We start from the raw sequence: 21,540 nt of genomic DNA, 5'->3' as shown, positions 1-21,540 counted from the left end.
TGAGTGATGCCTCGTAGGTATAGAGTACTTAGAGTAGATCGCGCGGATTAGCCAATTAGAGCGGCCAGGACTCTCATCGCCCCACCTTGGTGGATGGATAGTAGAAAGTGGTGGATGGATAACTGCTCCCAAAGAGTATAGTGTCACACGGGATATCATTAGCCCTATTAAGATTGTCGCCCTGACTACTGCATAATGGCCCAAAGGCGGCACCTTTCTAGCTAGATCATGCATCTTTATCCCTTCTTGTGCAGCCCCTATCCCTCGTGAGTACCAGCGTAGCAGTTTAATCAACACACGTTAGTGCGGGTGATACCACATGACACTCCCCCCCGAGCAAACGGTTCTCCCCTTCTGCCTGGGGTAATTCTTCAGACTTGCAAGCGGTATCCAACAACACACAACTTCCGCTGCTTCCATGTTTACCGTACACACAGCCAAGGCACTCCCAGGGCAACAATCACCACAACCCAGGCAACATGCCCGCTCAGGTACGCCCACGACGCAGGCGCAGGCCAACTCAAAGGACTTCATGAAGTCTACATGGCGTCGCCAGAACCGCTCAGAGTGGACAATCTACCACTGGCTCTTCGAAATTGTAGGCGTGCATCCTACCTACCTCGACAATGAAATCCCGGTGCACCAGAAGGAGGAAAAGGTTCCCCATATGCACGAGTGGTCTCTGCACCGTTGGATCATCTTGCACGCCTTTGTTCCCATCATCCTCCAGCACCTGTACGTCACCTGGACAGGCCGCAACTTCACCGCGTGGCAAGCGGCCTTCTTCTATAGCGCTGCCCTCCAGATCATCAGCATCCACGAGTTCTACATTCTACGTCGCATCAGCCATCAGACCGGTTTCCTCGATGGCGACGTCCATGAGCGTGACGGGTGCCCGATGTCGGGGTCCGCAAGGTCTTCTACTCGCTCGTCTTGGGCTCCACGTTCAGAGTCATCTGTACCGTCTTCCTTAGCTACTACGTCAGCCAAGTACCCGCGGATATGGGCTGGCTCTGGCTGCCACTTGAGGCCGGCCTCTACGGCATCGTTCTCGACTTCTGGTTCTACTCGTACCACCGCTTGATGCACGAGGTCGCCAGCCTCTGGAAGTACCACCGCACCCACCACCTTACCAAGCACCCCAACCCGCTGTTAACGTTATACGCCGATACTGAGCAAGAGTTTTCGATACTCTCGGCATCCCACTCCTCGGTTACTTTTCACTTAAGGCGATGGGTCTACCTATGGGCTACTACGAGTGGTGGGTCTGCCATCAGTACCTCGTCTTCGCCGAGTTGGTCGGGCATAGCGGCCTCCGTCTTTATCTCCCCATCCCGAACACACTTAACCCGTTGTTGTGCTGGTTCAACTGCGAGCTGATTATCGAGGATCACGACCTGCACCACCGCAAAGGTTGGAAGAGCAGCGGCAACTACGGCAAGCAAACTCGTCTATGGGACCGCATCTTCGGTACTTGCAAGGACCGCATTGAGTGCCGGGATGATAACATCGACTGGGAGAATACGATTACGATGCCGTTGTTATAAAAGGCTTTGGCGTTATGCTCTAAGGCAAGTCAGGAAACTAAAGAGACGAAAGGTTCTTGCTTCCGCTACCCCCTGTGACGGACTTGACCCCCACATTGAGCACCGTCGCACCCCGTTTGCAGACATGACCCACATGTTTGTTCAGCCACGGCTCACACCTACGGAAGACATATTTAGGGAGAGGACACCCAGCTGTATTGTTCTGTTCTCCTTTTTCTTCTTCAGAGCAGAATCTTCGTAATAGAGTCCACAGGCTTTTGGCTCAGTCCGTGACCGTCACGGGAGGGCTTGCTGAGCGCCGATCCTCGAGAGGACGATAATATTGGAAGGCGGTAGAGTGCGCATGCCGATGCTCATCGGTGCCAGCGCGCTTCGAAAAGAAACAGCTTTAGAAACAAATACATATATATGCAAGTATATCATCATTTCCTTGCGGCTCCGATGTATTGTCTACCTATTGCTCAATAACAATTGTAAGAACGACATGTCCGGATCTGTCGTGGTCCTTGTCTCTCGCATCTCCTCCACGGCTCTTTTTAGGCGGTCCGCTTTCAGCCGTCCATAAACTCGCTCTAGTCTGTGGAAGGAGCCCCTTGCCATACGGACCATGCTGATACGGCGGTTTGTGGATCGGAGGAGGATGTTGAAGACCAGGAAACAAAAGACTGGATGCGTAGCAAATCGACCCCCGTGTCCAGGGTTGTTTCTGATACGCGATCCACGATATCGCAAGTTTTCAAGGCTATCGGATAATATCGTATCGCGAGGATCGATATCGCGTATCGCATAACTTATGCGATAAAAGCTTGCAAAGATGCCATGATACGTTAAGTCCGCTTTCCATATTTGAGACACCTGCAAAGCTGCAGCCGAGAGCGAGCGAGTCCCCGAAGGATATCGTCGTAACGAAAAGAGATAAAATCGTAAGTGACTGGTCTGAGAGAGACACCAGTCTCGGAGGGATAAAAAAATGGAAGGTAAGAGTCAATCTTGTTCATTGTCGTCTATCTAAAATGAATGTGAGAAGTTCTGTCTCCTTATAGTCCTGAGGGAATATGACTGCCTTGCGGTGGCGAATTGCCACTTGCCACCCAGGGTGCTTTTGTAATGTTATCTAGAAAGTTCGATGACATCGCTTATCAACCGCGCATTTCATTGTACGCATCCTGAATGCGACAACCAGGGTCGTTAAACAGTTAGGAGTTATGTCGAGAAGAAGGTCCGAACGAGTTGACGTCTCTAGGTCTCTCTAGGTAATACAGCTTGAAACCAGGTAAGAAGGGAAGTCTGCAGACTGTTATTTCTTCTTCCTGGACCACTGAGGGATCCGGAGGATCTCCTATTCGAACGGGGACCCTTTGAGGAGTCCGGCATAGCTATTACTGGCTCGGGGACCTCGAGAGACTGAACTATCGATCTCATAGCTAGCAGAGCTATTCGATCGGGGAGATGGAGCTGATGTTGCCGACGTAGATGACTTACGTGGCCTTCAGTAAGTGGTAAGAAGCAGCGCTCCTAATAGTGCAGACCGTTTAGCGCACTATTAGTGCACACTGCAGTTTGCACTTGCCAGTGCAGTGTAACCGTTTGGCAACGCACTGCTGGTCCAGTGAGGCCTCCCCCTCCACACTGCTGGTTCAGTGAGGCTTCCCCCGCCACACTGCTGGTTCAGTGCGGCTCCCGTCAAACTGCCCCATAGTTCAGTGCGAGCGTCGCGCACTATCAGTGTCACCATCAGTGTGACGAGTGTGACTTGTGTGATAGAGCTAAACTTGGACGTTTGACCATTAACGTAATTCCTGGCCTACTTACAACGAGTCAATCGCTGATTAAACGGCGGGATGCGTTCTTGCTCAATTTTACAAACCATCTAGCTCTTACGAGATATCAAAGTGTTGCCAGGGCAGAACGAGCCTCTGCGTAGCTTTCATCTCATGTCTGTAGGGTAGCATCTGGTCACACTTCCCATACTCTCTGCTAGGCAGAACTTGACGTTGAAGCCTTTCCTCAGTTCACCTTGCCCCCCGCCGACAAACACGAAACAGACGCGACAGGGTAAAAGCAGATCAGATGTGCAATATTTATTGCGCTCTCCAATCGCCAGACCGCTTCACGATCACTGAACTTTACCGCTCGACTAGTCTTGATGAAGCAAGCCACCGGCTTCCAATCATCAACCTTGAGGGATGTGATTGGACGTCAAGCTCATTCTGGGACGCCCGATTTTGGCCTTAATCTGACCAACTTGACCAATAGCGAGCCGGAACAAAGAGCTGCAGTCTCTTGAGCGCTTTACTGAACCGAATTCACGCTTGCATGCGTATGAATCGCGCCGTGACGCGCCAGACTATTTTATCAGGGCCTCGTCGCGCTTTGCAGTGTCCCAATTTCTACGGCAATGACTCCCTGTTCCGTAGTTGCGGTCGTTCCCGTACCAAGATTGCCGACTTCGACACGCCCAAGACGTTTCTTCAGTATCTGACCGCCTCCAAGTTCGCGACATCATGGACAACTTCACTCAGGCGGATGCGGCCGACTGCGCAAGTGACACTGCCGCCTCATCATCGCCAACACCGTCCACTTTGTCCCCACTGAACAGTTGCCGCCAGCATATTTCGCCCGTTTGGCAATTTTGCCGAAGAGGAAGGGAAAAATTATGCGGCAGCTTGGACCGACGCAAACGGGACGAAATGGTGGCACTGTCAACCCTGCTGGAATAAGAAAAGAGCCAAAAAGTACAATTACTCTGGCGGTTCATCCGCCATTGTCAACCACTTGCGCAAGGAGCACCGAATCATGCTTCCCGGAAGACAAGAAAACAGGCGAGAAGTGACGCAAACTCGACTTGGTGACATCACCGCATTTTTGGCCGATGAGGCCCAGGTTTCCAAGAAACGCAAGGCGACAGTGGCTGAAAATGCCCTTGACCAGCCCATGTTTCGCGAGCTTTACTGTCGCTACGTTGTAGCCTGCAGTCTGCCATTCACTCATGTTGAGCAGCCAGCTTTTCGCGACTTGATACAGTACATTTGTCCGGCTGCGAATGATCTTCTTCCGACATCTGGGGATACCATTAGAAGCGATTTGCAAAGAGGCTACGATGGCAAACGGGAGTTTGTCAGACGTGCACTACAAAATGCTCTCGTCGATACACATTGTTCCAGACAACTGGACATCGCCGAATCATTTGGGCGTGATAGGATTCACGGTTCAGTTCGTCACCGAGGATCATGGTCTGCTGTCCTTGGTGGTCAGGATCAAAGAACTTCAAGGACAGCACAGTGGTGAGAATATGGCGGAAGCCATCATGGAGTTTGTGCGAGAGTATGGAATAGCCTCCAAGATTGGTTACTTCATGATGGATAACGCATCCAATATGAACACAATGATCGACAAAGTCAGCGACGACCTGGAACGTGAGTTCGACGTTTTCTACGACCCCCTCCAGCATCGACTTCGCTGTTTCGGCCACATCATCAATCTGGCGGTGATGGAATTCCTCATAGATAAGCGTCCGCGCACGATCGAGTCCTATCACGGCCCATCCGAAGATGAGATCGAACAGTGGCGGACACGAGGGCGATAGGAAAGTACATAACATCGTTGTCTTCATCACATGGACTCCTCAACGGCTCCAAAGTTCACAGGTCTCAGTGATGGTCTGCGGCTTCGGCGGGATAACGACACCCGTTGGAACTCGTGGTACAACATGGTCGAATGGGTTCTCAGACCAAAAATTCGTCAAGCCATTACTGTGTTCTGCTCCGAGGAGCCTGCGCTGCAAGAAGATGCCTTGCACCCGTGCGATTGGATTGTTTTGGCTGAGATCCATAAATTCCTCGAGCCCTTTCACGACGCTACTATTGCCAACGAAAGCTGGAAAAAGTCCATTTCCGATGTCCTACCTACCATGGACTACCTTTTGCACCATATCGAAGCAGCCAGAAATACGACCGATATACCTCCTAGCCACGATGATGGAGACAGCATGGGCAAAATTAGCCGACTACTACGAGCTCACAGAAGATTCACCTGTCTATTCGGCCGCGACAGTCTTGAATCCTTCTCTCAAGTGGACATACATGGAAAAGACCTGGGAAGACAGGCAAGAGTGGATTGAAAGAGCGAAGGCTCGCGTTGGGCAGTTGTGGAGAGAGGAATACAAACCGGCCTCGCAGTGCTGCATTACCAGACCAATTCCTGAACAAAGACCAGATGCAAAACGGCCAAACGGATACAAAATATGGATGAAAGAGCAGAAGGCTACGATTTTCAGCATGGATGATGACGAGTATGATGTGTACTGTCGCGAACCTGTAATCATGGTATCGGATCCGCTCAAATGGTGGCTGGATCCAGCGCAGCGGCGACGATTTCCCGGCCTATCCTTGATGGCTATAGACATTCTGTCAATCGCGCCGATGTCGGCGGAAACGGAGCGACTCTTCTCTAAGGCTAAGTTATCAGTGACCGATCAGCGAGGTTCTATCAACGTCGAAACACTCAATCTTCTGGAATGCCTCAGGTCTTGGGATAATAGCGCACTGATACTTCCGACAGAGGTAAGTTCCCAACCAACGAAATGGAGACCAGCTTCTTACGAGTGCATTTCAAGTGTCGATACATGGACGGCAGCCACGACACCATCGAACGCGTCAGCTCTGAAGCCTAAGATTCAGGTCTCGAGGACGAAAGTCAGCATCGGCTTGGTAGAACGTGATGCATTTGAAGCAATGAGGATTCATGGGCACATGGGCGGCCTAAGGCGGAAATAACGTCTTGACTTCAATCGTGTGCGCCAAGCCTGTATTTTATATATCGCACTGATAGTGTAAACTGCAGTTCGCAGTGCAGTGCAGTTTGTCGCTGACGAACGGACGGACAGTTTGGTTTGGCCATCTGGTCTGCACTGCCAGTTTGGTTTGACCATGTGGGCTTGCACTGCCAGTTCAGTGCGCCCTGGCCGAGTGCACTGGCAGTTTGGTCCAGTGGCGTCACACGCACAGAAGGGGCCGTTTGGGGTGTTCACACGCACTACTTGCACTATTAGGAGCCCTGGTAAGAAGTGCCCTCTTCCTGATAGAATGTATACTATACCTGAAAACGGGATATCAACTTGGGAGAAGCTCGGAGGGATATAAAAGGGGCTGTTTGGACGGGAAAGGAGGCAACCGGGGAGAGAGGGATTAACACAACATCTGATCGTATGATACTCGACCTTCAAAAAGTCCCTTTATCCACGTTTATGCCCACTTTTGCTCTCTCCTTCGCGAGAGTTTTCTCGTGTTTTGGTGAGAAATCACGCTAAAACGCGGTCTCTACGGTAGCGGGGCCGTGTTCGAGTGTATGTAGGTTTTCCGCGTGTATGCACCTTTTCCGCCCAACTAAGTGCGCACGCCTAGGTGCTCCGCACCTAGCCTTAGCCAACAGGTATGTATTGTTCAAAAATGCTCCTGTTCCTCTCGTTTCCTTATTCAGCCCAGGGTCTACTCTCTCCACCGAACAAACCACCCTACCCTCCCCTTTATCCCCGAATCTTCGACCTCGGGGTCTCAACCATCTATTAGACTATTATTTGCGGGTCCTGTCACGGAGGCTGGGATCAGGCTGATGGGCATCAAAGCACTCCTTGGTGCTCTTGTAGCGAGGCTTGCCGTTGTCAAAACCCGACAAGTTGGGGGCTTGTTCATCAATAGCATCGCAGTACTTCTTGGTGCCGCACCCCTTTTCGTCCCAACCCCACCAGCCGCAGTCAGCACTAAAATTGCTACCCTCCGTCCAAGGCGCAGGGTCATGGGCATCAAAACACTCCTTGGTGCTCTTGTAACGAGGCTTGCCGTTGTCAAAATCCGACAAGTTGGGGGCTTGTTCATCAATAGCATCGCAGTACTTCTCGGTGCCGCACCCCTTTTCGTCCCAACCCCACCAGCCGCAGTCAGCACGAAAATTGCTACCCGCCGTCCAAGGGAGCTTCTGGCCGGTGTTAGGGCCACCCTGAGGCAAGGCAAAGGCCACAGCGGCAAAGCTTGCGAAGATGATGGCGTACTTCATAGTTGCTTTAGAGTCCAAAAGAGAACTTTTTGGAAAAAGAGATGTCTTGGTGCGGATAGGCAAGGGCTGGTAGTGGCTGGCAAGCAAGACGGATGAGTGAGTGCCTGGATGAGCCAACAAAAGCACGGGAGAAGTCTAGGCTTTTATAAACCGATGAAATGTCGATACCCAATACGAAGTATAGAGGGGGTCCATAAGTTTGCGAACACTTACAGCCCGTACCAAAATTGTGGAAAGCAGGCACGAGGGAAAAGGAGGCATGCGGCAGATGCATAATGCTAGCTAGGCCCCTCCCCTCAGGTTCTCGCGAAGGAGAGAGCAAAAGTGGGCATAAACGTGGATAAAGGGACTTTTTGAAGGTCGAGTATCGTACGATCAGATATTGTGTTTTTCGCTCTCTTGCCCGTTGCCTCCTTTCCCGTCCAAACAGCCCCTTTTATATCCCTCCAAGCTTCTCCCAAGTTGATATCCCGTTTTCGGGTATAGTATACATTCTATCAGGAAGAGGGCACTTCTTGCCACTTACTGAAGGCCACGTAAGTCATCTACGTCAGCAACATCAGCTCCATCTCCCCGATCGAATAGCTCTGCTAGCTATGAGATCGATAGTTCAGTCTCTCGAGGTCCCCGAGCCAGTAATAGCTATGCCGGACTCCTCAAAGGGTCCCCGTTCGAATAGGAGATCCTCTGGACCCCTCAGTGGTCCAGGAAGAAGAAAGAACAGTCTGCAGACTTCCCTTCTTACCTGGTTTCAAGCTGTATTACCTAGAGAGACCTAGAGACGTCAACTCGTTCGGACCTTCTTCTCGACAGAGGCTTGCGCTCGGGCACAGAAAAGGGGGTAAATTCGTGGCCCCTTTTAGGCTCAGGGTCGAATTGGGGGCGGACTGTGCTGTCAATAGGCTGCTCACGCTGACAGTGGTCAAGCCGCACAAAGAGGGTCTGTTGAAAGTTATTTGTAGGTAGAATAGCCTCTTGCGACGCTTGTAGATCTTGTTGCGAAGCCATAGAGCTTAATTTGAATGCATTGCTAAGAAAATTGACTGTTGAAGGTTTTGCTGATGCTGCTAGCCCCTGAATTTGTATCTGACATGTAGCTATGTACTGTGGGGCCTGTGACCCCTTTGCTCCTCCTCCACACTCAAAGGGATACAAATTTGATGGGGCTGAGACCTGTGGGCCCCCCTCTCCCCCCCCGGGCCGGGGCGCTAAAATTCGAACGAATTTGCTGAATTTCTACGGTAGTCTCCGATGGATCCGAAGTGGCTGTGTCACGGGCCGGGTGAAGTTGGGCGGCTAGAGGCGCGTCGGATGGGCTGGGACGGACAAGGTTTCAATGCCTGCTGTACGAATGCATTCGTGGAACGACTCAGTCCCACCACCAACCGCCGGCCCGATGACGCTGCTTGGCCATCCCCAAAGTGGCAAGAGGGAGAATCGAGCTGCTGACAAACTCGAATGGCAGATCCAGCTTCAGTGATATGAACGAGTGAAGCCACCCGTACTCGCTCGCCCCAGCCTCAATCCTCGCACACCTGGCCTCGCCGCGGTATACAACAAACCCGTCTCTTCTCCCCATTCAAAGAAATGGTCGCCAAAACCAGCCAGCGTGCAATCGTCGCGCAAGGGTCCGGGTGGGCCAAGCTCGTCGACGACCGCCCCATCCCCAAGCTCCGCGACGGCTACATGCTCGTCAAGACCAAGGCTGTGGCGCTAAACCCGACTGACTGGAAGCACATCAAGTCGCTCGTCGCCGAGGCGGGCCCCGTGGTCGGCTGCGACTACGCCGGCGTCGTCGAGGAGGTCGGCCCCAAGGTCACAAAGGGCTTCAAGCCGGGCGACCGCGTCTGCGGCGTGGTGCACGGGTCCAACGACGTGCAACCCGAGGACGGCGCCTTTGCCGAGTACATTGTAGTCAAGGCAGACGTGCAGATCAAGGTGCCCGCCGCCATGGACATCAACGAGGCCGCCACCCTCGGCGTCGGCATCACCACCGTCGGCCAGGGCCTGTACCAGACGCTGGGCCTAGCGTTGCCGACAGCGCCCATCCATAAGCCCGTGCACGTCTTGATCTACGGCGGAAGCACGGCCACTGGCACGCTCGGTATCCAGTTTGCCAAGCTGTCGGGCTACACCGTCGTCACAACCTGCTCGTCGCACAACATGGACCAGGTCAAGGCCCTCGGGGCCGACGCGGCATTCGACTACAACGACGCCGATTGCGCAAACAAGATACGCGCATACACCGGCGACAAGCTGACCCTTGCGTGGGACACCATCTCCGTCCCTGCCTCGGCCCAGATCTGTGCCGACTCGCTTGCATCGTCCGAGCCCGGCCTAAAGTACGCGTCCCTCCTCCCCGGCAAGTTCCCGCGCAGCGGCGTCGAGGTTTCGTCTACCTTGGCGTACACCGCCCTGGGCGAGGACTTTAAGTTTGGCAACCTGCAGATGGCGGCCAAGCCGGAGGACTTGAAGTTTGCCGCAAGGTTTTGGGATATTACTCGAGAGCTGCTCGAGAAGAAGAAGCTCAATGTCCGCCCACCGCATGTCGAACCCGGGCTGGACAAGGTGTTGGACGGCCTAAAGGCCCTGGAGGAGAATAAAGTCAGCGGCAAGAAGCTAGTATACACTGTATGAGAGGGGATGGTGACGTTTTCAGGGGGTTTATAGGCGGGAAGCTAAATGCAAGGCGGTTGTTGTTGGATTCGTCAAGGGTCGCCTCGCCGACTCCTAGTCTGTAGGAACCACCCATCACCGTCCCCCGCTCCCGCGAGAAGTGGCGCGACAACTACGCCGCTATGCGCCTTCACGCCATGGGCGCGCTTCCCTGGCCGCTGCAGGTCTTCGGCTGGTTCGCGTATCGGGCCGTCGAGAGGGGGATCTACGGGAAGGGCCCGGGTCGCTTGGAAGACGACGAGGTGCTCGAGCTCAAGACGGAGGTGTGGGAGAGCGACGACGCCCTGCTGGCTGAGTCGAAGCGCTCGGCCGACGGAGCCGGCGAGCCGTTCTGGGTCCTCGGCGGCCCGGAGCCGACAGACGCGCATGCCGCCGTGTACGGCTTTGTCGTGAGCGCCCTGGTGTGCGGCGCGGACGTCGCAAGGTGACTGGTGTGCGGAACGGGGACGAATGCGGTCCGTTAGGAGCAGGATTGGGCGGTGTCAGTGTCACGGCACCAACCTGGGTTCGGTCACGTGCCTCCCTATGCCTTGAGGAACGAATGCCTTGAGGAACGAAAGGCCTTCTAACGTGTGCCTTGAGGAACGAAAGGCCTTGCCTTGAGGAACGTGCCTTGTGTGAGGAACGAAAGGACTTCATTAGCGCGCGGGGAAAAAAGGCCCCAGACTGCTTCACCCCCACATCCTCCGCCTCTGATTGGCTGATTTATTTCCTCTTTCGGAATAAAAGATCCCGTGTGATTGGTCGCCGACCCTTCCGTCCCTCCCTCATCATTGGTCGCTGCCGCCTTCTCTTGCCCTCTCATGCCTTGCCCTGTTTCCCCGTTTATACTCCTGTTTACCCTTGCCAATGCCAATGCCAATGCCAACCTTTTTCCTTTCGTCCGCCGGTTTTCTTATTGTGTCTAAAACTTGCGTCTTTTGTCTTTGCCCTTTTCGTTCATGCCTTTCTAGCGGGTTCTTCCTTCAAGTCTAAAAGTCCCCTCGTTGATCGCTGCTGCCCAGTGCCCTTGTCTTCTTGCCCGCCGGCGCTCCTCCGTCTTCTCCCCTCGTCACCTCACCCTGACAACTCTCCTTGACTCTTCAGCGTCGCCATCCGACCGACGCAAAGCTTCCTCGACAGTCCTCTCGCTTAGCACCTCCAGCCTGGCCTGCGCGGCGGTCATCTCTTCGGGGACTCGGTTGCCCACCAAGTCTCTCTCCGCACCTTGGACACGAGCGTGATGCCGTCTAGCGTTCGACAGCGCGATAGCTGCACATATAAGCTGTACGGGTCGCATTGCGAGGGCACGGCCCTTCCATCGACTTTCGTCGTCCGTGTCCCCCGCAGCTCCAGGGCCACGCGCTCTAGCGTTCTGCCCTGCACCTTGTAGTCCGTGCAGGCGAAGGCTGCTGCGCACGGCAATCCCTTCCGGCTGACGTCGTTCTGCTGCCACGGCCGCTTTCGTTGGCAGTGTATCCTGACGCTCATCGGCGTTAACAAGATCGTGCCCGGCGGCATCCCGACGAAGTGGAGGTCCTTTGTCGTCGCCGATTCCAGTAATATCCCCGCCGGCGGCCCGAAGTGGATCGTCATGTCGGACGAGATTCGATGCCCTGGGGACGCCTTGTCGACAATGACCTCCACCGCCGAGTAGCCGGCGCCGTTCACCAGCTTCAGCCCCTGATGGGTGTTGTGGTTCACGACGACCGGCATCCCGGCCACGAACATGAAGACGGCCGGCACGGGGATCGCGCTATCGTCGCCTTGATTGAGTATCATGATCGCTTCTTCCTCGGTCGGCAGGCCCTCCTTCCACTTGTGCTCGGAGATGAAGATGCGCATCGTCGACCGCTGCTGGACCCGGAACGCCAAGCTTGCCTCCATGTTTAGGTTCCACCGATTCCTGTTCAGCGGCGTCACCACGGTGATGCCAGTCTCCCAATGGATCCGCCTGCCCTCGCGGTAGCACCTTGAGTTGAGGAGGTCCAGATCCGTGCGGTCCTGCACACCCTGCCGGATCCGCTTCAGCAGCCCCTGCAATTCCGGATCCCCGGCGGCGCGCATTTGCTCGTTCAACATGACGACCGTCGTGAATCTCTTCCACAGCGCGTGCGCTTTGTCGTGCTGGTGCCGCTGCTCGGCCTTGAACGAGTTGTCTACGTCCCACGAGATGGCCGCGCTCGGCAGGACGATCGACCTCTCTTGGACCGGCCGGAACTGCTGAAAGTCTCCGCAGAAGAGGACGATGGGGATCCCCGAAATCTTTCTGCGATCCGCGAAGCCGACAGAGTCGCTCGTTTATGGCGTGCAGCGTCCGCGCTCCGAGCATGCTCACCTCGTCGATGACAAGCACGTCCTTCTCCTGCCAGTCCATCCGAGACTGGCCGTGGATGAACCGCTCCGCCCGTTTTGTCAGCCGCACCCCGTCAAGGTCCTTGGCTGTGTTCGCGCCGCCCGCCCCTTGGTCTTTAGTGAACCCGCAGGCGGAGTGGATCGTGATGCCGTTGATCTGCGCCGCGGCAGTCCCTGACGTCGCCGTGATCAGCAGACGATTCGAAAGGCTCTTCCCACTGAACAGCTCGACGAGTGCCCCAATGATCCGCGACTTGCCGGTGCCCCCCTCGCCGCCGACGAGCTGGCAGAGCTGGCCGGCATCGCCCCTATTCGTTTGTCGCATCAAATCGAGCTGGCGGCATATTATTAGGAAAGCGATCGACTGCCTCTTGTTCAGCGTTAGCCGTGTTGACAACTCCTTGCCCGCCGCGAAGAAGGAGGTCGATGGGCCAAACTGGACGCGCATTCCCGCTTCTGCGTCGCTAGCCGTCTCGTCGGAGTCGGCTGTCGTCATTTCGACGTCGTCCTCCCCGAAGCCGGTCATCACCCTCCGCAACGCAGCTCGGCGATCGCTTTCCCGGACTGCGACTGTGGTTTGTACGCCTTGGATCATTCTCTCCTTTCCTCGACGCACTTATCTGCTGCGACTTGATAGCCTTGACCTGATCCTGCGGCGGTAGTGCGGCCCCGGAAAATACCCGCCCTGGCATGCTTATGCACCTCAACCCTTGTTCGGGAATCGCGATGGCCTCGAGCTCGGCCGTTGAGCAGAGCGCCGATTGCTGGAATCGACAGAGCTGCCGCATCATTGCCATGAGCTCCGGCGACTTGGCCGTCACCTGATTCGTGCCCACTGCGCCTCGGACGACGTCGATCAGGCGCGTTGCGTCTCCGATGTTGTTGGACCGATACGTCGCTGCAAATTCTGCGCCCGCCTCGCCTGTCTCGCCCTCCTCGACGTGGGCGACCGTGGAATCGCCATCGCCGGATGAGGCCGCCCATTGCTTGGCGTCGCGCTTTGCGTCTTCGGCTGATCGTCGAAGCAGCTGCACGTTGTCGACGAGACATGATATTCTCGGGGCCAGCGCCTCTCGCGCCCGCTCCCAGATGCTATTGATCTCACCTGTTTCTTCGCACAGAAAGGACTCCCACGGCACAAATAGCGCAAGATGCTGCACGGCTGCCCTTTAAGGGGAGGGGAGGTTAGCCACTCTGATGATGCCTGCCGGCAGGGCGGTTGCTATACACACCTCCGGTGGCACGACTCCTCGTCGTCGTTGTGGCCGAAGTCCTTGCTCAGGTAGCCATCGAGGCAGACGGTAGCATGCTTGCCCGGCCGCCTGAGCACCTGGACCCAGCGTCTCCTGGCGCCCATCCATCCTCGAAGGGCACCTCCCCAGGCCGCACAGCTCTCATCCTTACTGGTGCGTTTTAGTCTAACGAGCGATATGTAGTCGTATAAGCATAGCCCTCGCAGGAGCTCTCCCGGTGCTGGTACGCCTCAACGTGGGAGATCCTCAGGCCTGCTTCTTCGACAACGACCGACTCATCCAGAGTATCATCTATGGCCGCCGCGCCACTTGCTCGTCGGAGATACGGCCACCGTCGAAAGACTTCCCAGTACAGCAGAGATGTGTTCAGGTACGCCCAGGCGCTGCTGTTGGTGAACTCGGCCGGATATCCAAGAAGATGAGCGACGACCTCGACCTGAGATAGCGGACGCTCCGTGAACACACGATTCGCCACCCTCATCAAGAACTGTCGCGTCCTGTTCCCTTGGCGGCGTCATCGCCAACAGCACCTCCACCGTCGTCCTGTCCTCCGTTGGCCGTGCCGTCACCCGTTGAGGCGGCCAGGAGATCGGCCGCGGCCGCCACACGCTTCCACACCGGGTCCTCCACCTTCGTCGCGTAGTTCGTGACATAATACATAAGGGCCATGGTCTTGCGCTGCGTCGCAATGAAGGAAATGTCGTGGTTGTGCCGGAGCCCAACAGCGATAGCCTTGTTCCATCGATTGACCATGCTGTGAGTCCTCCGGATCTGCAACACCCCGTCTGCCGTGATGGCGGTCTTGTCGACCAACCTCCATGGAGACTTAAACCGGCATGGATTCCTTTCCGCGCTCCTTTGCCCAAGGAATACTTGACACAGGTCGGGCTATGCGTGTGAACCTGTGTAGCGCCGGCACAGAAGTTGGCCTCCTCGTCAAATGCGGCCGAAAACTGCTCGGTGTTGTCCAGCAGGGAGGAAATATCGGACGTCACAGATCGCTCCGCTTGCACGGCGCAGAACCCTTCCTGATCCAGATCCTATCTTGCACGTCAGCCTGGCCCCGTTTGTCCATCGGACGAGCAATTCAGGTTCTCAGTGACACGTCTTAGCTATTCTTACCTCGGAGAAGACACTATCGACGTATCGTATGATTCGCTCGCGATACGCCGCCTGATCCTCCCCGTGGATGTCGGCAAGCATCGAGCTGAGATGCGCGTTTCCGTGCAACCAGAGCAAGCCGTGAACATGAAGCGCCCTCGTTCGTTGGTCTCCACAGCGCCATAGTACTTGCCGATGCGCCCGAATACCGACTCTTCTCCGACCTTCACGTAATGATCGAAGAACAGCTTCATCTCCCGGTGGAAGAATACGGCGGCGCTCATCGGATCGGACATGGCCAGCCTTGTCCGCTTGTACGCACTCCCAAGGCCTTCTAGGAACTCCTCGGCCGCGCCGGGATCGCGTGTCCGATATGCCGCCAGTCGCAGCTTCACCGGGTTCGTAATGTCGTTTGGGTTGATGGTGAACCAGATGGCCGGAACGCCGTAGCCAACGATGAGCGACTGGATTTTCCGCCGCATATTGAGCCGAACCTCTCGACATGGGTTGCCGGTGGCCGTACAGCGAGAGGCTCCTGAGAAGCTCCTTCACGCCCTCATCGGTCGTCTTGCCCGAGCTCTCCAACTCGACCCTCGCCGCCGCTAACCTTTGCGCGGTCATCGAGCGGGCAACGCGCTCGACCTTGCCGAAGTCCTTCCTCGCCACACTCAGCATGCTGACGCGGCGGTTCCTCGACCGCACCCCCATGTTGAAGACGAGAAATGCAAATATGTGGTGCAACGCAAACCGGCCACCATGGCGCCGGAGCACGATGTCGGCCCAAATCCGGAGGTTCAAGCTTCGGGAGGATACGATGTCTCCCGCTGCCGCCCCTGCCTCAGCAGCTCTACCGGTGCCTCGCAAGTTGGTAAGGGCCTTCCCGCCTCGGCTATGGCCTCTTCGGCCAGCCTTGGTCCCCCAACGCCAAATGGGAACAGGGTCGGGAACGTTCTGGCGAAGAAGGACGTCTCAAAGGAGTCGGCAAACTCATCCCCCCGCGAGACTCGAATGTATGGCTCACTGCCATCGTCGCCACGCCCTCGACCCCACCGAGGATCCGACCCACGTTCTCGGGCCCGCGCGGCCGTCGTCGGCACCTGCGCCAACAGCGTCACAGGCAAACCGCAGCTTCTCGACATCCGCCACGTCTGGCGGTCCGTCCAGCCCAAACATGCCGGAAGACGTCACCTCGTTGATTGGTCGAACGTTCTGATCGGGGCTAGCACCAACTCCATCACGACCCGCGCCTTCTTCGTTGGGCCCGTGCCCTTCAGCCTCGCCTCCCGTTTCCTGCCTTTGGTTGAGCAGAGCGAAGAGTTCCTCGATCTCCACCGACCCCTCGTCGTCCATGGCGCGCTCCGTGGGCGGCACAACGTGCGCCGTCCGCGTTTTCTCCCATGCGGACGGCTCGTTCCGCTCCATGCGATCATACACCAAGGCCGGCACCCCGTCTATCGGGTCTCCCCAACTCTCCATCTCCGCCACGTCGATCTCGATCTCGGCGTAGTGGGGGTTGCTCCTCTTCAGCCAAACAAGAGCCCTCTCGACGACCCGCCGCCTCACCGACAAGAGACTCGACAGGTCGCTCGGTGCCGGCTTCTCCACGCCCTGCCACGAAACGTGGATCTCGTCCAGTGCTTGCAAAAGGGGGTGCGGGAGCACCTTGGTCGCCAGCTCCTGCACGTTGTTGGAAACACTGTGATGTGGCCCTTGACGTGCCTCGGATACCTCACGGCCTGCCTCTGCCCGCCCGGAATGCTATATCTCGTGACAAACCCATAGCAGGAGTTGAGCGAGACGAGCTTCTCTTCGACCAGCGTGAGTCCCTTGAGCTCGTCAGGAACATGTGCTCACAGCCAAGGCGAGTGTGAAGATGGACCGCCGGCGACAGACTCCCGCGCGCCAGGCATCGGGCACACTCCGCACACACCGACACGGGCTCGCCTTCGGGAAAGCAGCTCCGGCATGAAAATGGTGAGCGGCCGCCCTCTGGCACGCAGCTTGACAGCCATTGATCCCATCTGATCTCCTCAGCTCTTTTCTCGTACGCTTGCGGTAGCACATCATGCAGGTCCGTATCGGCAACGTGCTCGCATCGTGGAACGCCTGATAAAAATCCCGCACCGTCGACACCTTCCTGTCGTGCGGTATTGGCGTACACCACGTCTGATCGTTAGACAGCCTCTCCTTCATGGCGAAGTCTTCCTCCAAAAAACGCAGCACACTCGCCAGGTCTTCGGCCCGCAGCTCCCGACTCCTCTGCCTTCCGATTCCACTCCGAATCTGTTTTCTCGGGCGCTCGTCCGGACCAGGAAGACGTTTTCTCTTCTCCCGCCTCCGGGGCCGCCTCCGGGCCGCCTCCGATCCATGATTTCTTCTCTCCGTGGCTGATTCGCTTCTTCGCAAGCCGTCGGATGCGGCAGCTTTGGCGACGACTGCCCGACTACGTGCGCATCCCCTGACACGCCATCCGGCCCTTTGCACTGGACAGGCACCGGGCCGTGCTGGCGAACGTTTTCCACGCCGAACCTTGACCTCAGTCCTTGCCCTTTCCAGCACTCTCCTCGTTCTTGCTGCCGATCAAACTGCACGGGCTCCCCAGCCGCCACCCGCGATGAGCCGCCCACCTCCCTTTGCTGCAGCCTCCGCCCGCTCAGCGAAGCGTCCGCTGGCTCTGCCGCGGCGTCGCCCACCCCCACAGGAGACGGCCCCGGATGCTGCGCCGTACCTGCTGCGTTGGAGACACCCCTGCGGCCTGGTACTCCTTTACCCGCCAACTCCGTCCCCGACGGCGCTTGGGCAAACCAGACGCAATCGCTGCTGCTAATTGCCCGTTTTCTCTTAAGTTGTCGAATACCGGTTCCCTAGGCTGGATGGATCGAAGCTTCGGTACCTCCTTCGAATGAACACTCGGGACATCGCCCGCCGCCGCCGTAACACGTTGCTCCTCATCTTCAGGATCTCCTCCTGAGGCAGAAAGTGCCGATGAGGAGCGGACGATCAGAGTCCGCTACCCCATATCTCCACGTTCCCTAGGCAACAGGGGCCTCGGAAGCTGACCCGGTGACTGATGTTGCGCGGAACTTCCGCTGCTAACCATATTATGGAACTTCCGTGCTCTGTTTGACCGCAAACCGCCTCGCGGCGGTCTTCTCGGCAACGACCTCGCAATTGCTTCTGCGTGCTGTCTCCATGCGGTGTCTTCAACCACAGGTTTCCTAGGCTGAATCGGCCGGAACGTTGATGCCGCATTCGCCCGTGATTCGTATCTTCGTAACCGTCCCAGGCTCTCCCCCCGTGCTCTGCGGCCCCTCTCAGAAGCTGCCACCACATCTACACCGGCTCCTGTCGCACCATCTCCGAGCCCCGAACCCGACCCGCTCACGTTCTCACCTCTTCTCCATCCCCGACTGACAACGAACAGGCTTCAGGGTGAGCAACCGCCTCGCTTAACTTCACTGCAGGACTGTCCGCCATGCTGCTGCCTCCTCGACGTCGACTGCCGTAAATTGGCAACAGGCTATAAAGCTTTGGCTCCGGAGCACCTCCACTTGGACAGTCTCGCTTGTTGACGACGCTACTTCTCCCGAATGGGAAGCTCCTAGCCATCACTTCCTCATGGCCGTGGCGTTTCTTCCCTTATAGCTTCCTATAAAATGCTTCCCTATGGTACCGAGGCGATGCAATACTACCCTCTATATTCCCGTTACCATGCCTATCTATGTGCGTCCACCGTCCCGGCCTCGCCTGGTCTCCACGTGCGACCTGCTACCCCGGCTTTGCCAAAGCGACCCTTCCATCGCCGTGCTCTCTTTTGCGCACTCCAGCGAATCCTGGCCACTGCCGACCTCCGGCACATGGAGATGGCCGCGACAACCGCCTGCCGCACACTTCAAACCATACTCTTCAGCCCTTCCAACACCATCCTACCAACCTTGCGCATCAGTTCACCATCAATACCCGCCAATCCGCCTCGTCGAGCAACAGCCACAAGGCTGCCGGCGATAACATGTCCATGACGTCCTCATGCAGCCGGACTACCCTTCTAGATTTGCTCCTCGCCAGCACCAATGTCGCATCAACGGCCTTAATGCTAAAGCGATAGCCAGGACCCCTGCCTGTCCTCTTGTAGTCGCTAGCCACCGGAGTCTCGACTTGCAAACCCTCTTGGAAAGTTCTCGTGACCAACTCGCATCCTCCTCCTCAGGTCGACCCATATATCCGACTTCACCGTGTCCCAATAGTAGACTCGACACGGTCGGCACCCGCCTCGCTCAGCCGCACGCAATGCCCATCCAACTACCGACGACCGTCAAAAGGGAGTCCTGCAATACTACCATAACCTCTTTCTTTCCTTCACTCTCATTCGTTATTGCCCCCTTTGCTATCTACTCCATGCAACGATGACACCGAAGGGGACTACTGGACTTTCTTTCTCCGCAGTCTTACCCACACTAACCTTACCGTTCGCCGACCTCCAACTTCTCGCAACATAGCCATCACCCCTACTCAACTTCCAACCCCCGGCTCCCTACTTCACTCACGACCACAGAACCAGATGGTCGAGACTGCTCGAGAACCTCGCCAGCTCATTCCCGCATACCCCCGCTTCTGATCTATCACCTAGGTAGCATTCACTGACTCTCAAGTCTCCCCGACCCGAGCCACGAGCCCTCTTTCGAGCAGCAAGAAAACCTGCTTTATAGGATGCCTACCTCTACTCTGCCTAACCCTCCTTTACACTTCCACGGTGACCACATCTGCCATGTTCTCACGATGTCGGCCTCCCAGCTCAACGTCGATACCTCGTCCTCCCGCGGCAACCTCTTGACAGCCAGAAAATGCTGGCGCCGACATGTCCATGATGGCCTTTGTCCAGCCCGGCTGCCCGTCTAGGTTCGCCTACCAGAATGAGCATCGTGTCAAAGGGCTCAACGCAGAAACCCTAGCGAGGGTCTTCCTTCCAACGCCCTCATGGCTGTCGACTCCAGAGTATGCAGCAATCCGGTCAGATCCTGACAATCCATCGACCTGCATCTTCTTGAGCCTTAATATTTCCATATACAACCAACAGATAATCCTCGGAATGGACCGAGCAGTGGTTCTTTATGGTCGGCCGTGTTCATCCCTTTGCCCTGACGTGGGAAATCGAGCGACGTGATAGCTTCGAGTCGGAGGATGACAACATTACAGAATACACCATCCCGGCTCTCATCGTCCGCGACCACAGCTACCAGCCGTAGGTGTATGCTCCAGACCTCCGTCACCACTACCATCTCTGACGATGGCCACAGAGTCATCCCTCGCACCCTCGGCTCGGCGGATGCCTTCCCAGCGATACAACCCATTGTCTCCTTCACGGGACCTGTCATCGGTTCCGGCCGCGACCTTCTGCATGGAAACTCGGCTGCGGCCCTTGACGACACCCAGCTGAGCTGTTGCGGCTTTGTCCAGCTCTCGACCTTTATCTGTCCTGGGATTCCGGGCAAAACACCCTTCAAGGGCTTTCATCCCTTTCAACTTTTCGTCATCTTCCCCATTCACGCCAATCCTTGGACCTCCCTATGCAAGAAGATGACCGAGAGGCGCGATAGCCAGTTCCAGCCGAACGCTCTCCTCACCTGCACGGGCAAAATCGCCGGCTTACTCGATCACCAGATCATGACACATGCCCCGGCCTTCGAGCAAGACTATATCTTCATCGTCGTCCCCGATACATGGACTTTCCTTGACAGGGCCATGTCCAACCAGGCTTCTGCGACACAGCTACTGCCGACGACACCCAAGGGCTCAGTCGGCAACCCTCGGACTATAGCGATGCGTTGGCCAGGTTTACCTCTACCAAAAACGCAATGCCGCCCCAAGCGGCGCCTCCCACGCCGCCTGCATCTAGGTCAGTCGATCCTTATGATGACATCAAAGCGGTCATTGCCCGATCCCGACCAAACCCCAACCAAGAGACCGCGACTTTCTCCAGAAATTTCCACCATAGTCGCCGCCTGTGATAGTCGAGGCCCCGCCAAATCCGACACTTCCTCCCTTCTGTCCCACGAAGACCCGGAGCCTCAGAGACGGACCCCGAGCCAGTCAATCCCCCAGCCACATCCGCCTCTGGCCCTATCAGACCTCCGGCGTCAATCTCTTCCCGACCGCACCGCGCCCGACATCCGCCCAAGAATATTCTGTAAAGCAACGAACGAAACAACACAACATGACAAGGAACATGTTTCATCATCCTCAAACTCAAGTGCGAAAGGCCCTAATGGGATATTTCCTTCTCCTCTTGCTCTCCTTTTCACAAAGACAATCCAGTCAAAACTTCTCCAATATACTCCTTATTCTGTTTATATCCACCACTTATAGCACCTGTAAATCCTCAGAGCCTTCCACTCGCCCACACATGCATTACCCACCCACAACTCTCTTCACCCCTGCCGCCTCTCCACGCCCTTTGCGCCTTTGCAAAGCAAAATCTCCTTGCAGCGGCCTAGGCTGCCTCTCTGACGCTCTGTCTCGATTTCACTCACGATAATGCTCTACGTCTCTCGCCGGATCTCCATCTCATATCTCATATCTCA

At 56.3% G+C, this 21,540-nt stretch overlaps 5 protein-coding genes across 5 annotated transcripts; 3 read left to right on the top strand and 2 right to left on the bottom strand.

The window, feature by feature from the left end:
* Positions 1–418: 418 nt before the first annotated feature.
* Positions 419–1,547, top strand: HRG_07137 (fatty acid hydroxylase superfamily domain-containing protein; the record flags this gene model as incomplete). The annotated part of the gene is made up of 3 exons (XM_044865608.1): positions 419–906; positions 951–1,212; positions 1,278–1,547. 3 exons carry the CDS (start codon positions 419–421, stop codon positions 1,545–1,547), a joined length of 1,020 nt encoding a protein of 339 aa, XP_044719570.1.
* A 3,974-nt stretch (positions 1,548–5,521) lies between these two features.
* On the top strand, positions 5,522–6,219 carry HRG_07136 (putative transposase; the record flags this gene model as incomplete). Its single annotated transcript, XM_044865607.1, has 2 exons — positions 5,522–6,109; positions 6,163–6,219. The coding sequence occupies 2 exons, from the start codon at positions 5,522–5,524 to the stop codon at positions 6,217–6,219; spliced, it is 645 nt and encodes a 214-aa protein (XP_044719569.1).
* An 899-nt stretch (positions 6,220–7,118) lies between these two features.
* On the bottom strand, positions 7,119–7,598 carry HRG_07135 (uncharacterized protein; the record flags this gene model as incomplete). Its single annotated transcript, XM_044865606.1, has 1 exon — positions 7,119–7,598. The coding sequence occupies one exon, from the start codon at positions 7,596–7,598 to the stop codon at positions 7,119–7,121; it is 480 nt and encodes a 159-aa protein (XP_044719568.1).
* Positions 7,599–9,185: 1,587 nt separating this feature from the next.
* Positions 9,186–10,702, top strand: HRG_07134 (zinc-binding dehydrogenase domain-containing protein; the record flags this gene model as incomplete). Its single annotated transcript, XM_044865605.1, has 2 exons — positions 9,186–10,202; positions 10,340–10,702. The coding sequence occupies 2 exons, from the start codon at positions 9,186–9,188 to the stop codon at positions 10,700–10,702; spliced, it is 1,380 nt and encodes a 459-aa protein (XP_044719567.1).
* Positions 10,703–11,435: 733 nt separating this feature from the next.
* Positions 11,436–17,155, bottom strand: HRG_07133 (PIF1-like helicase domain-containing protein; the record flags this gene model as incomplete). The annotated part of the gene is made up of 16 exons (XM_044865604.1): positions 11,436–11,699; positions 11,781–12,518; positions 12,592–13,178; positions 13,225–13,775; positions 13,841–13,938; positions 14,133–14,297; positions 14,387–14,632; positions 14,764–14,901; positions 14,984–15,068; positions 15,176–15,508; positions 15,570–15,809; positions 15,872–15,982; positions 16,029–16,681; positions 16,739–16,788; positions 16,893–16,949; positions 17,011–17,155. The coding sequence occupies 16 exons, from the start codon at positions 17,153–17,155 to the stop codon at positions 11,436–11,438; spliced, it is 4,461 nt and encodes a 1,486-aa protein (XP_044719566.1).
* Between the last annotated feature and the right edge of the window lie 4,385 nt (positions 17,156–21,540).

Source organism: Hirsutella rhossiliensis (genome assembly GCF_020360975.1).
Source record: "Hirsutella rhossiliensis strain HR02 chromosome Unknown scaffold00007, whole genome shotgun sequence".
Lineage (NCBI taxonomy): Eukaryota > Fungi > Ascomycota > Sordariomycetes > Hypocreales > Ophiocordycipitaceae > Hirsutella > Hirsutella rhossiliensis.
Note: the sequence above shows the minus strand (reverse complement) of the source record. Positions and strands in the feature narration are given on the sequence as shown.